This window comes from Balaenoptera ricei, chromosome 1, assembly GCF_028023285.1.
Source record: "Balaenoptera ricei isolate mBalRic1 chromosome 1, mBalRic1.hap2, whole genome shotgun sequence".
NCBI lineage: Eukaryota > Metazoa > Chordata > Mammalia > Artiodactyla > Balaenopteridae > Balaenoptera > Balaenoptera ricei.
The window spans coordinates 96,755,625-96,769,958 of record NC_082639.1 but is presented as its reverse complement, the minus strand read 5'-3'; the positions used below and the strand labels follow the sequence as shown (position 1 = coordinate 96,769,958).

Here is a 14,334-nt window from a genome sequence, read left to right as displayed (position 1 = left end):
TAGGGATCAATTTAGGATTTCAAAGTCTAAACAGGACAAGGGTAATACTGACTGTCTTGCCTTCAAAGAAAAAAAAAAAAAGCAACTGAGTTTTTCCTGTCTGGAAGGAAGTTTTGTATATGTCAAACAAATGTCAGATCTGAGGTTCCATCTTTCCCGTTGTTCTGACCGCTTTTGGACATCCACTGGGAGAGAAAGGAGCACATTCGCCTTCGTGTGGTGTAGGCTGAGAGAAGTCAAAAAGGAAAGGAAAGCTGAAGTTGGGACTGATGTTTCCCTAGTTCAAGAACTGACCTTACAGTTGAGCCTAGAAGCCAGGAACTCTGCTCTGGAGACCAGATTCCATTCTCATTCACATCCAAATGACGATTTTTTTTTTTCATTGTGGAGGAGACATTTCCATTCCAGCAAAGTTTACACTCCATGAAAGCAGGGGTCATGTCTGTCTTGCTCTCTGCTGTATCCCACTGCCAGCAGATGCCTGTCACATAATAGGTCCTCCTATTAAATGAATGAATGAATGAAACAATCAGTCACTGTAAAACAGTTGCCTAGAAACAGCCAATAAGTATCATTTCCTTTTTTTTTTTTTTAATTTATTTTTTGGCTGCATTGGGTCTTTGTTGCGGTACGCGGGCTTCTCATTGCGGTGGCTTCTCTTGTTGCGGGGCATGGGCTCTAGGCATGCGGGCTTCAGTAGTTGTGGCACACAGTCTCAGTAGTTGTGGCTCGCGGGCCCTAGAGCACAGGCTCAGTAGTTGTGCAGGGGTTTAGTTGCTCCGCGGCACGTGGGATCTTCCCGGGCCGGGGCTCGAACCCGTGTCCCCTGCATTGGCAGGCGGATTCTTAACCACTGCACCACCAGGGAAGTCCTTCATTCCCATTTTAAAAGTAGGTTTTCCTCAGCAGGTGGAGACATTTTTTTTACATGATAGGACCCAGAATTGTCTGGATCATCCTATCAGCTCATCTCACTGAGTCTTTGGACACTACATCAGTGACAAAATGCTATTGTAATTCAGCTGGTTATTAAATAGCACGAATGGTGAACTCACAAATTCTCTTAAAACTCTGCCCCACATCTGGCTGTGTTGGTGGGTCGTAAAACCTCTCAGGTGTTAGATGCTCTGTTTCATTTGGTCTCAGCTTAGCAGAAACCACCCTCCACCTACTACTGTCCTGGCCACCACAGCTGGGTATAGCGAGTCTCAATAAACTGTCACTTGGTGATCAGAAAAGCAGCAGCACGGCTCCATCTTGGACTGACTGTCTCCATCCACTCTGGCCTCAAATTCCCTCTCAGGAAGAAGTTCTGACCTTCCTCTGGGAGAAGGAGGGTGTGCATCGAATGATTCCAGCTTTGTTACGTTAGCTGAAGAACGACTGAGAGACAGCTGGTATCAGGTGGGAAACCATGGGTGTGAGCGTAAATTTTGGTTCTGCCACTAAGTGGCTGTATCTACGCTAGACAGATGGCTCCCTTCTGTGGCCTCAGTCTCTCTCTGTAAAACGGGGATAATAACCGTGCCTCCTTCCTGGGGTTGTTGTGAGGGTTAAGTAAATCAATATAGAGAGGATACATTAGATAGTGCCTGGCACACTGTACATACTATGTGTTAGCTGTTGTTTTTATCTGTAAAATGAGGGCCCCTATACTTCATGATCTCTCAGCCCTCCTAAGAAGGGAAAACTTAATAACTCTGAGGTTGCATTTTTGTTTTTTCTATGCACCTGCCCGGACCATATATGGATAAAGGTAAGAGTTTGCACTAGTGGTTTAAAAGGAGAGAAGGAAAGGCTCCTCTCAGTACTCTGTTTTGCATGGTCCTGGAAGAAAACCCTCCCAGAGGGGCAACCCCATCTACCTAACCCAACTTAAATGTAATCTGTGATTTCCTGCCACCTCAGTTCAATTGGCAACACCATCTCAGCATGGAAACTGGTTCTGTTCAAAGAGCGGGAGAATGGCAGGAGGAACTTCTGGGCTTGGGAAGGGGTGCAGGTCCCTAGGTCTCTCTGCTCAGCCCCAGATTCTGGCCCCTTCCATCTGGGGTCAGGAGCCTTCCACCAATTCAGTGATGTAACCCAGAAATCTGGGCTGCAGTTTCTGGATCGCTTAATGATAATAATAAGCTCTTAAATGAACACAGCTCATCACAGCCATCAAGATAAGTGCTTCTCAAATATCCCTCGTCCATGTGTGTGGCCCATTTTTATGATGAGTAGACTGAGCCTCAGAACGGTTATCACCGGAGGCAAAACACTTGGCATTTAAGCTAAGCTGCCTTGTTTAGACTGTTGACGATGTTTTTCCTGTGTCATACTTCCATCTTCCACAGTAAGCTGCTTGATTACTTTGTTAAACAGAAGAGGTGTCCTGAATTGACATTAACATGCTCCTAAAAAAGTCAACAATATCTACAGCCCTGACCCAATATCTGTTATTTTTTAAATTGAGGTATAGTTGACTTACTAACCCAATAACTATTGAAAAACCCTTATTAATGGGCAAAAGTGATCAATACAAGTTGGTTGCCCAGAGCTGGGATCCACTGGATCCTAGAGAATGGATCCGCCTGGTGAGGCCAGAGAGGAAGCTTAATTCCAAGCTAAGCCTCCCTCTTGGCTGGAAATAGCAGCCCCAGGTGCTCCCATCTCACTACCCCAGTCTGCAGTCTGTGATTAGGGGCCCTAATGGCCATAATGCCTCCAATGTGGTGTTTAAACCAATAAGGCTTCAGAGAAGTTATGGTACGTTTAATAATGGCTTAATGACTACTTGTGAGATGCAAGGCTTCTGGTTCCTGTTTGGCCTTGATTTACAGCCCAACTCTGGCTGAGGACAGCCAAGAAACCCCCTCTAAGCCCCCAGCGGAAGAGGGAGGTGTTCACACCAGGGCCCTTGGATTCCTTTAAAAATTGAGAATTCAAATGAAATACAAATGATGTTTGACTCCCCACCCCTCTTGGTAGTCTCTGGAGGCATTGAAAATAAAAATCCGTGTAACCAGACCTAGGGACTCCTCAATCCACTGAAGTAAGCAGGGTCCTAGGGCCCTTGGGTATTTCTTCCCAGATCTTAGGTAGGGTGGAGGTTGTTTCACTTTTCGGAAATTCTAAGCTACTGCTTTAGTCCTCTGCTTCCTTTTGGCTAGGGAGACCCAACTCTTAGGAGACGTGGTTCCTACCTTGGCCTCCTTCCAAAGTGGCAGGCCTGGAACAGCAGAGCCCCAAGGTCTGAGCTGCAGACAGCCTCTCTCCAGTGGTTCCCCAGGCACTTCCAGATCATTTGCCCACGAAAAGTCATTCACTCCCTGCCTGCTGTTCAAACACAAAACCCTCTAGGTATTCCTCCACCTGCTCCTAAGGTGACCTCTGCTGGACTCTGTTCAGTCCTGAGCTGCCTCTGGGGGCCCCCCTGTCTGCTCTGGCCCTGCCTCTGCTTCTGAAACCCACCAGGAATATACAGAAAGACTATGAGGATTGACTCTGTCCAACCTCCACAGTCAGATGAGGACACTAAGTGGCTAGTTCAAGCCTCCACAGCTAAGTAATGATCGTGCCCAGCTCCCAGCCCCCATTGCCAGATAAGAGCTGTTTCCACACAACACTCCCAATGACTCCTCTTCCCGAAACAAGAGCTCTCTAACGGAGGTGTTTTTGCTGGAGGCAAGTTTTTCCAACTCCCAGTAAAGAGAGTTAGATAAAGTCCCAGCCCAGCCCCTACCTGCTGCCTGGCCATTATCCCAGGCTAATGTCAGGAGACCAGGCCTAAAAGTATTTGTTGGGGGTGGAGGTGGTCTCTACCCCCGAACTGCCTCACCCCTCCAGGGTCAAGAGCCTCCGGGCCAGATATCAGGGCCAAGGGTGCTGTTCTAAACAAGGGACTCACCAAGATGGGCAGACAAAAGGGACCCTGCCCTCGAGAGGGGGTGCTTTCCTCCCCCTCTCCAACTGCTTCTGATACCGCGACTGGAGTGAATCAGGGGGCTCCCGGGCTCCGAGGGGTTAACCCGCGCGGGGCCGCACGTGACGTGGATGGTTCCAGCATTAAGTCAGAGTGCGGCCCCCTCCCCTGTCCCCCGCCCCCCGCGGCGCGCGCCGCTCCCGGGGGCTCCGCGCCCCCGCGCCCAGGTCCCTCCCCCTTGGCGGGCGCTCACAGGCCGCGCGGGCAGCGCGAGCCCCGGAGCCCCCGGCGGCCTGTGCGCCCCGAGCCGGCATGGACCCGGAGAGCTGCGCGCCTTTCGGCGTGGGGCCCGGGCCTCGCCCCTACGCGGCCGCCGGGGATGAGCCTCCGGGCCCCCAGGGAACCCCGGCCGCCGCGCCTCACCTGCACCCCGCGCCACCCCGCGGCCCGCGGCTGACCCGCTTTCCGGCCTGCGGGCCCCTGGAGCCCTACCTCCCGGAGCCGGCCAAGCCGCCCGCCAAGTACCTGCAGGACCTCGGCCCCAGCCCGGCGCTCAACGGCGGCCACTTCTACGAGGGCCCCGCGGAAGGTAAAGCGCGGCGCGGGGCGTAGCGCGCAGCCCCTACCAGCTCTCCGTCTTCCACCCCCGGGCCCGCAGGGGCCTCCCCGCTTCCCTCTCCCGCTCGCCTATTCTTAACTTTTTACCTCTCTCGCCCTTCGCCACGGCTCCCTCTGAAGCCGGACCGGCGCTGGTCCCGGCCGGGCGAAAGCCAGCGCGGTGCGGGAGGCAGAGCCACGCGTGCCTCTGGTGGCGGGAATGGGAGGCGGGAGGTCGAGAGAGGGTGGAGTGGCGACGGCCCGGGGCCCACTCGGGCCCGAAGGCGGCCGGAACCGGGAAAGAGAGATCGTGCTTGGCCGGAGTTAGGCTGGAACTGACACCGACCCCGAAGCCCGGACCGGGCCCAGGGCCCGGGCGCTACACTTAACTCTTGGCCCCGATGCGGGGAGAGAAGCGCGGCTTTTGTGTCTGGCGCCCGCTGAGGGCCCTGAGGCGGGCCCCGACCTACATTGGCCACGCCGGGACTCAGCCGAGGGCTGCGGCCTGGCCTCCCCGGGAAAGGCGCTGCTGCCTGCGCCTTAGGCGCTCGGCGCAGTGGCCGCGGCTAGTGCCGCAGTGCCGGGGCCGTTCTCAATACGGAATAACTGTGTTCTTATTTCCCAGACTAACCTGGCCTCCCCGTCGTTATGCACGGCGATGGCCGCCCTTCTCGCAGTCTTGGCTTCCTCGCACTGGATCGTCACCGCGGGGCCGTCGGGAGCGGGCCTAACCCCTGGGTGCCTCCGGCTCCTGGGCCGGTGCCCTATTCGCTAAGGCCAGTTGGACCGCGCCGTCTCCCAAGAACGCGCCTGAACTCCGGGGCCTGGCGGGCGGGTTCGCAACCCCGCTGCCGCCCGCTGCACCGGCTGACCTGTGGAAATGTCGGTGCCCGCGCCCGCCTCATCTTTGCTGCCACATCCCGCAGCTTAGGCCCAGAGCTGGATCCTCCGAGATCGGCTGCAACCCGCCTCCGCCCCGCTGGCGCCTCGCGGGCCTCCTCGGAGAGGCCAGGCAGCTCGGGCCTTCGCCCAGTCGGGGCGGTGGGAATGTGTAGGGGAGGGCTGGGAGGTGTGTGGGGGTCAGCGGAGGAAATGAGCGAGTCCGCGGAGCTTCGTGTCTGTGCCCTTTGAAAGAGGCTCTCCTGATAAAAACCACAGTTGGGACTTAATGAGAAGCAGTTGGCCTGGCTCCTCTGATCCCAGCCAGACGGCGGCGGCCGCGCAGCGCCGTGAGCACCGCCGGGGACAGGTACCCGGCCTGGCTTGGCGCGCCGCGTCCGGCAGGACCCACCCTGCAGGTCCGCGTCCCTGCTGGGCGCGACGGATCCCGCACGGACCGCCAGGATCGCGACCGGCCCCGGCCCCGGCGCCGAGCAAACTACGGAGAGCGCTGGAGCAGAACGAGCGGCGGGGAGGAATCTAGCGACGGCGAGGGTGTTAACAACGAAATGCGTGGAAAGAAACCCAAAAAGTGTAAACAACCACCAAAAAGAGGGAAAAGGAAATTGGACAAAACAACAGAGGAGAGAGGAAAGAAGGAGAGCTAAAAGGCGGTCGGCGAACTGGGCAGAACGGAAAGGAATAAACGAACGAATGAAAAAAAGAAAGCAAGGGGAGGATCGAACGAAGCGGGTAAATGGAGAAGGAGGGAACGGAGGAAGAGAGAAGCAGCAGACAGACAATACGAAAGAAAAAAAGGACATCCTGAAAGAGTAGAAAATAGCAAAATGGGAACAAGTGGGAGAAGGAAATTAACGATTCCAATTGAGCAGAGGACAGACCAAACGAAAAGGAGGCGCGGCGGGTGCGAGCCGAGACTGGGTAGAGACCCCGGCCGCCACTGGCCTCCCCAGTGCCCTGGCCTGAACTCGGCAGGCGGGCGGGTGGCCTGCGTCCCTGTGGCAGAGCTGGGCTGCTAGGGAGGGACAGCCCCGGGGACTGGGGCCGCGCGGTCTGCTTGGTGGGAAATGTTGGTCAAAGGGGGAACCCGCTTAATTTCTTGGCTTTTAAAATAACGAGCTCCGAGCGTTTCCAGTTCAGACCAGTGAGCGCGCAGCTGCGCCCATCTGCTGCGCGATCCTTGCGAGGCCGGGCAATTGCGCGCTCGAGAGCCTGGCACGGCGCTCCTCTCCAGCCCTTGGCCGCCCTGTGCGGAGAGCGCCCAGCCCCGGTCTGCCCCGCGGTCGCGTCCTGGCGGCGCCAGCCATCTTCGCGCCCTCAGCGCGTGGCTGCTCAGAGGGACGGAGAAGTGCCTGGCTCTTCCTGCTCTGCCGGGGTCTGTCCCCTAGCTTGGCTTCTTGATCTCGGAACGCGCCCGCCGCCGCTGAGGCCCTGAGCCAGATAACCAGGCTGACCGTGGTCTCCGGGCCGGCCGCGGACTTCGAGAAGAGTCCTCAGCCGTTGGCCCCGGCTGAGGCCTCTAGGGCAAGACTGGGAACCTCGAGGGAGAGCACCAAGGCCCCACTGGGGGTTTACAAACGGCGTGTAGGTCCACACCAGCTTCGGATATTCAGCCGGAGCAGCGGAAGCCCAGGCTTCAGAGAGCTCTGCGGGTCGCTTGGGAAAGGGCGCGCGCGCGGAGCAAGGCTGCCGCGAAAGCTGAAAGCCGGATGGCTGGTCCTGCGGCGTCGATGGACGCCATCCATGGGGCCAGCGGGGCTCCCGGTAGGCAGCCCGAGCTGTGCGGCTCCCGACCTGCCAAGGCTTCGAGGCAGCCGCTAGGGGCTCTGGCAGCCCCCCGCGTGGGGGAGTGCACGGGGTGTGAGAGCCGAGTCAGGGACAGAGCTCTGCTGGTGCTCCTCCTGACTCTTGTCTTTCAGGCCCAACAGACTGCTGCTGCGGTTCCGCGGTTGTGCAGGCCACGGACACCCCAGTGCTGAGCTCCGAGGCTTCCTATCTCCAACAGGAGCACTACCCTCTTAATCACCCAGTGTCCCCACCAGGCGCAAGTGACTCCTGTACAGAGCCTGTGCACATCTTAAACACGCTCCGGGCTTACAGTGCATCTTTCCCCTGATAAGCTTAGATTCCAACTGCTGGCTTCTATTGCTGCTCTGCCTTTCTTTGATCGCTGCCCTTCGTTTAGCCCACCTCCATCTCTTTTCTCCTCTGGGCCTTGCTCCTCAGGAGGCTGCTTGGTGTTCTATGAGGCATGCCCCTGTCTCCAAAGTGGGGGGTTGCTGCCCTTACACTGGAGTCCTCCAGGCGGATGGAGGTTCCAGGACAATGGCAATGAAAAGGGAAGAAGTTCTGTGGTCCTCTGAGAGGGCTGCAGAATGGGCAGTCCTGGGAGGCCGACTCCCAGGAGGCCAGCAGGGGCCGGCAGGCTTGGCTCTTTTTTTGGATAGCTATTCTGAGACGGCCTGCTGCATTTTCATCCTTTACCCTGGTAGCTGGGTGGCTTAAGGTCAAGAAGGCAAGTCCCAGAGCTCCAGGTCTGATCACTTCCAATCTGGGCAGATCCTATTGAGACAGTCACTGAGGGCCCAAGAGGCAGATGAGCAAGCCCCAGAGCTTTGGGGAGCCCTCTGCAGTGACATCAGTGCTCCTCTGACCCCGTCCCTGAGCCACCCTTGCCCTTTTCTGCCTGGAGTCCAGCTGTCCCTCCCTCTGAATCCAAGATACCGAGACCCCTCCCTCTCAGGCCTGCTGTGTGTACAGTGCCCCCTCCCAGTCTCCCTGGTCTTCCTGACCATTTAAAATTATTTGGTTCAACTTCCATTGAGTCCTCCTTCCCCAGGTCCTACCAGGTGGAACTACCCCAGAACCAAAATGTGTTGCCCATGAATAGAAGTCAGGGACTGAAGCATTTTCCCCACCTATGCTCCACCTGAATTATGAAAGAAGCCTGGTGTCTGGGCTGTCACTATGCACCGGCCTGAGGGCAGGCCCTCCCTGACTCTCCCCAGCCTCCAGGACACACTCGTGAAGCGTAGCTTATTTCACAGCCTGGGTGGTCCTGGGAGGTCACCCACCACCTTCCAGCCTGGGGGGACCTCGCCCAACTTGTCCTCCACAGGCAGACAGGAACCCGTCAGACCCAGAACCCCAGAGCCCATCTCTCCAGTTCTATCCCCGCCCCCCACCCCCCACCCCCCAAGCTGTGATCCCAACACTAAGTCCTGGGAAAGAAACTGCCTCTTGGTGCCAGCTCCCTGGGCCTCCTGGGGGCCAGGCCCCCACTGGGGATGGGCCTGGGGCCAGGGAAGAGGCTGTGTGAATCAGTGGGGCATCTTTGTGGCGCTGCTTCTGCCATCCCAGAGGACTGTTAAGAAGAGATTTCATGGCGACGCTGCTGGGGGTCCTTGCCAGAGGGAGAGGGCGGGGTGATCAGGGTGACCTATTTTTCACCATGCCCCAGTCGTGGTAGAGCTCCATCAAGTTTCCTGAGTGAGGGCTAGCACGTCAGAGTGGGGCTGCTTGTTAATCGTGGGCAATGGGGGAGCCGTCAGAAACTCCTGGGGAGGGGAGGGGCAGACGATGACACGAATGATGGGCTATGGAACTGTGCCCTGTTTCCACACTGTCCCCTACCTCTCCTTCTCCGAGCATAGCCTGTCTCCTATCTCCTGCTCTCTAATGCTGGAGCTTAAGTCCTTGCCCAAACATCAGTATTTTCAGAGGAATCTGACAATCCTTCTTGAAGCTTCTTTGCCCCATCTTGCCTTTCACACCCCAGGGCAGGGGGATTTGACATTGTCCTGAGACTTGGGGTTCAGAGAATAAGGCCCAGCCAGATCAGCCAAAGGTGGTCTGAGTATTCCTGTCCCTATCCAGTCCTGGAGCAGAGGCGTGGGCATGGGAGCCAAGGCCTGCAGAGTCAGGGGCAAGGAGGCCACCCCCTCTTCCCGCCCCTGTGCTAGGCCCTGCCATGGCATCAATCCTGGCACCTCCACGCCCTGTGGGACGCGCCACCACAGAATACTTCCCCGAAATGAACCCCCCTCCGTCCCCAGCAGATCCGCCCAGACCACAGAGCACATGGTTCCCCAGGGCCCCCTCCCCAGCTGGAGGCTCAGCAGGCAGGCCTCCGAATGCCAGGCTCCCTTGAAGGGTGGCTGCCAGGAGGACGGGAGGAAAAAGGAAGGGGGAGGCGGGGACTGAAGCGTCAACGTTCTTCCCCCTCCCTCTATTCCACCCACAAAACCCCCCGGTTCGGTTTCCATCCTCCTTTTTGTGTTTTCCATTGCAGCTGAGGAGAAGGCCTCCAAAGCTGCCAGCTTCCCCCAGCTGCCCTTGGACTGCCGAGGGGGCCCCCGAGACGGGCCCTCTAACTTGCCAGGCTCCCCAGGCCCCTGCCTGGCCAGCCTGCGTGTCCCTCTGTCCCCGGGACTCCCTGACTCCATGGAGTTGGCCAAGAACAAGAGCAAGAAGCGCCGTAACCGCACGACCTTCAGCACGTTCCAGCTGGAGGAGCTGGAGAAAGTCTTCCAGAAAACCCACTACCCTGATGTGTATGCCCGGGAGCAGCTGGCTCTGCGCACGGACCTCACCGAGGCCCGGGTACAGGTGAGGGCACTCCGGCCACAGGGCTCTCTGGCTGCCTCAACCATCCAGACCATAAGCCGGGCCACGGAGGGGCTGGGAGAGGTGGACGCTGGCACCACACAGAGTCGGCCTGCCCCCGGCGGCCCTCCTGGGCTCCCCTCCACGCCCTGCTCTGCTGCAGCCACAGGCTTGCGGCCCAAGTTGAGGCTCCTGCATGGGATGGGGGTGACAGGCTCCTGGAGTCAAAAGACCTGTATGGGAGTCCTAACTCTGCCACTTCTAGGTGACCAGGTGACTTGGGGCATGTCACTGAATCTCCGTCTTGGTTTCCCAATTTAAGAAAAGGGAATGATAGTACTACCTGCATAAGGAGAATCTTTGAGGATCACAGATGTGTGCATTTTGGAAGACGTGAAATGCTAAAACACGAATCAGGGCTTCTCCCAAGGTAGCTGCCCAGAGTGGGGAGGGTCCCTGCCGGGGGTCTCAGGATCGGTGATGCTTAAAGCCATCCTGAACCAGTGACCTCAGTCCTGCCAACTCCCAGACTGTGGCTGGGAGAGCCTGTCCGGGAGCCCCTGCCCACAACAAACTCTTCCCCAACAGAAATCAGGCCCCCGGGGCGGGATGGGGCTGTTGCCAGCTTCACTAGGGTGGAGCCCAGCCTGTGTAGATGGGGTGGGAGGATGGAGGAATGCTGGGAAAGGAAGAAGGGAAGGGAATCCATGTCCAAGGCATGCTGGAAGTGAGCAAGAACATGAAGGTGGCAGACAGGAGGTGGGGATGGAAAAGGAGGCTTCAATAAGAGTCTGGCCCAAGAGGAAGATGGTCACTGCTGCCTTGCTCTGAACCTGCTTGATATGCAGCAGGCTCCCTGACGCCAAATAAGAGGCACCGGGAGAAGGGTTGGGTTTGGGCCTCTTGGGAAAGGTGAGGAGGTGACCTCTAAGCAGAGGACAGTCCCTCTCCCGGCAGAGGAGACTCAGTAGGGGCAGAGCTCACGCTTATCACAATCTGGGTGGGGCCCCTCCAGAGGCTCCGAGGGCACTGGGGCAGGGGCCAGCTCTGGCAGAATGTGGGAACCAGCAGTCAGTCTATAAAGGGGCCAGCTGCGGCCTAGCAGAGAAGGCCCTGCAGCTGGATTCAACATCGGATCAGAGGGAGTTGGGCTGTTTCGCCTTCTCTGCTGGGTCTTCCTGCTTCCATGTTCCTACCAGGTGGAACCCAAAACAGACTTCCAGAACTGTTCCCCAGGGCTCCTCAGGGCCTGGGGCCATCAGGGTAAGAGGCCCAGCATTCAAGGTAACCCCAGACCACATAAGCCGTAGAAGTCCAAATGTCACCTATCCAGACACCCCAGCGGGCCTTAGTGGGGGTGGGGGGACTCTGAATAGCTGCCCCGGTGCAACTGCTTTGGGGAAGCGGAGCACGCTCCCCCCACTGCTCTTCTAGGCCTTTTCAACCCTAAAAGCGTGGAGGCGTGGCCACAAGGCCCCCCAGACCTAGTCTAGAAGCTTCCGTGATGACTGAAGCCCAAGAGTAGGGATGCTTGGCAGACGCATGACACCACCCATAGACCTCACCCCGTTGGGAGGAATAAGGGGACCACACGGGACAGTGCAGGGGGCAGGTTCAGAGCGAGGAGGGGAGAGCGGGTGGTGACAGGGAAGAATTCCCAGAAAAGTGATCAGCAACTCCAGGCTCTTTCATCTCCTGCAGGGGAGGGAGAGTAGGGAAAGGAGAGCCGGTTGCGGGTCCTTCCTCAGCCTCGCCCCAGGCCTGCTCTGGGATCCTGCTTGCATGAGAGGCGGTGTGGGGAGTGAGGGACTCAGGTAGGGTTACTTTTACACGCTCGCAGCTTCTTTTGTTGTGGCTCCCAGCTAAATCCCTGGAAAGCAGGAGGATTTTTTGGGTTTGGTTTGGTTTTGATATTGCCAATGTCCAGCCTAGAGCCTGACACATAAAAGTTTATTATATGATAGAAATACACAATACGTGCACCAATACGCATAGGGCACATACCAGATGACAAATCCACCCCAGATATGTGCACAGCACACGGGTATGCCATCCCACCCGCCAAGAGCTCACAAATGAATGGGAAAGGCAGATTCCAAAACAGATAATGGTAGTGGGATGTGGTAAGTATAATGAGAGCAATGCTGGGGTATTTAGGAAGTCCAGTGGAGGGTGCCCAGCTCAGATGTATGGGGGGGATGGGTAGCGCAGGCAGGGAAAACGTGGGCAAAGGCAGGAGGAGCAAGATAGCAGAGTGTTTTAGAGGCGAGCTGGGGTGAGAGGCAGCTAAGAAGAATTGAGAAGAATTGAGTGTTGTTGCCTGACAGGAGTTGAGGCTGTGGGGAGGGGCAGGGGTCAGTGCCAAGGGGCCTTGTGAAGGAGCTGGGCTCTAGGCCGAGGTCTCCCGGGAACCACTGAGAGTTTAAGCAGAAGCAGGACAGGACCCGAACAGAAATATCTTTAAGATTTCTCAGATGCGGTAAGGTGGGACCACTGGGAAAGAGATGAGGCAGGGGGGCTAGAAACCCAACATATGTGTACTGGTCCAGGGCCTCTGAGGCCACGGACCCCAATGATACCCTTACCAGACACAGCCAGTCTGGAGAACCAGAGAGTGACTCAGCCCCGGGAGTGGGGGAGGGCCCATGGGGCCAATAAACCCGCTCTGGGCTTGGGCCTCTCTTAGGCCCCATCCCAGCTCCCTCCCTGGCCCTGAGGATGATGTGAATTTATAAGTTCCTGCAACTCAAGATCCTCCAGCCTGGAGCCAGCTCCCCACCACCACACAGGAGGATGCAACCATCAACTCTCTCCCCAGTGGGCTCCACGCCTCAGGGCTGCTTTATCACCCCCTCAACCTCTCCCAACCTGCCCCCAGGTCTGGTTTCAGAACCGCAGAGCCAAGTGGCGGAAGCGTGAGCGTTATGGGAAGATCCAGGAGGGGCGGAACCCCTTCACGTCTGCCTATGACATCTCCATGCTGCCCCGAACCGACAGCCATCCCCAGGTGAGACCCCTCCCCACCCAGACTCGGGGCCTGGCAATTCCATGGGGAAGCCAGCAAGAGTGTGAACTGTGGCCCCAGGGAGACCTGGAGCAGCATTAGGGCTCCAAGTGATTGTGGGTAAATCCCTTCTTCCTCTGCAAAATGGGCTTTTACCAGTCTCATGATGTATGCAGAGCAGTTGGTACAAAGGAATCACTAGAGGAAATCTCATTTTGAGATGTAATGGCAGGGGCCTTCTGAGATGCCACTGCAAGTGTTGGGGGTAGGAGGGAGCAGATTCTAGACCGGGACCAAGTGGAGTTTTCTTGTAAAGTTTCTGGAGCCATAAGGGCAATGAGAGAGTCCCTAGGTAAGGAGGCCCCCCAGGCTCCTGATTCATGGGCTTTCTTTTTCTCTCTCTCTTTTCAGCTGCAGAACTCCCTGTGGCCCAGTCCAGGGTCTGGGAGCCCCAGGGGGCCCTGCCTTATGTCTCCAGAGGGCATCCCCTCCCCATGCATGTCTCCATACTCCCACTCTCATGGGAATGTGGCTGGCTTCATGGGGGTACCAGCCTCTCCTGGAGCCCACCCTGGCATCTACTCCATCCATGGCTTTTCCCCTGCCCTAGGGGGCCCCAGCTTTGAGCCCTCCCCGGATGGCGACTATAAGTCTCCAAGCCTCATCTCACTCAGGGTGAAGTCCAAGGAGCCACCCAGCCTGCTGAACTGGACCACATGATCTGTCACGTGGACATGCAGACTGAGCTGCCCAACCCCGTTTCTGTTTCCAGCTGCTCCCACCCCACCCCGGCCTGGATGCCAGAGAGGACACACCTCTGCCTCCAAGGCCCAGATGGTTCCTGGAGGCCCCGGCAGAGCAGCTGGGACCCTCAGGCTTCCGCAGGGAACAAGCTACAGAATCTTTTCTGTTAGAATAAGGTGAGGTTGCCCAGGAGAAAAGGGGCTTCAAAGCAGGTAGGACTCTTCCTACCACACACTGGGTCCCCTCCCCCAAACCCTGGGCCAGAGGGAAAAAGATACTGCCCTGTTTCCTTCAGACTTTGTCTGAGTTTAACTGTCATCCCTCCAGCTGAAACAACTTAACTGGCACTTCATTCAGGGAATGCAGGAAAATGGGAGGACGAAACAGGTTGAACTGGGCGGCGCTCCCTGCCTCTTAGGGGAAACCAGTCTTGTATGACAACCTAGGGCCGGCCTCACTTCCCCCTCCCACCACAAGGGGGCGTGCACCCAGCGTCTGGCACTGACAAGGGCCTGTAAACTGGAGGTCAGTGTAAAAGGTACCCCTTCTCCCCTGCTCAGCCATCTCTACTCTTGAC

The 14,334-nt window shown here is 57.3% G+C and overlaps 1 protein-coding gene across 1 annotated transcript; it reads left to right on the top strand.

Annotated features, from left to right (window-relative positions):
* Nucleotides 1–4,219: 4,219 nt before the first annotated feature.
* Nucleotides 4,220–13,733, top strand: ALX3 (ALX homeobox 3). Its single transcript, XM_059900867.1, has 4 exons — nucleotides 4,220–4,496; nucleotides 9,696–10,012; nucleotides 12,888–13,016; nucleotides 13,425–13,733. The coding sequence occupies exons 1-4, from the start codon at nucleotides 4,220–4,222 to the stop codon at nucleotides 13,731–13,733; spliced, it is 1,032 nt and encodes a 343-aa protein (XP_059756850.1).
* The last annotated feature ends 601 nt before the right edge of the window (nucleotides 13,734–14,334 follow it).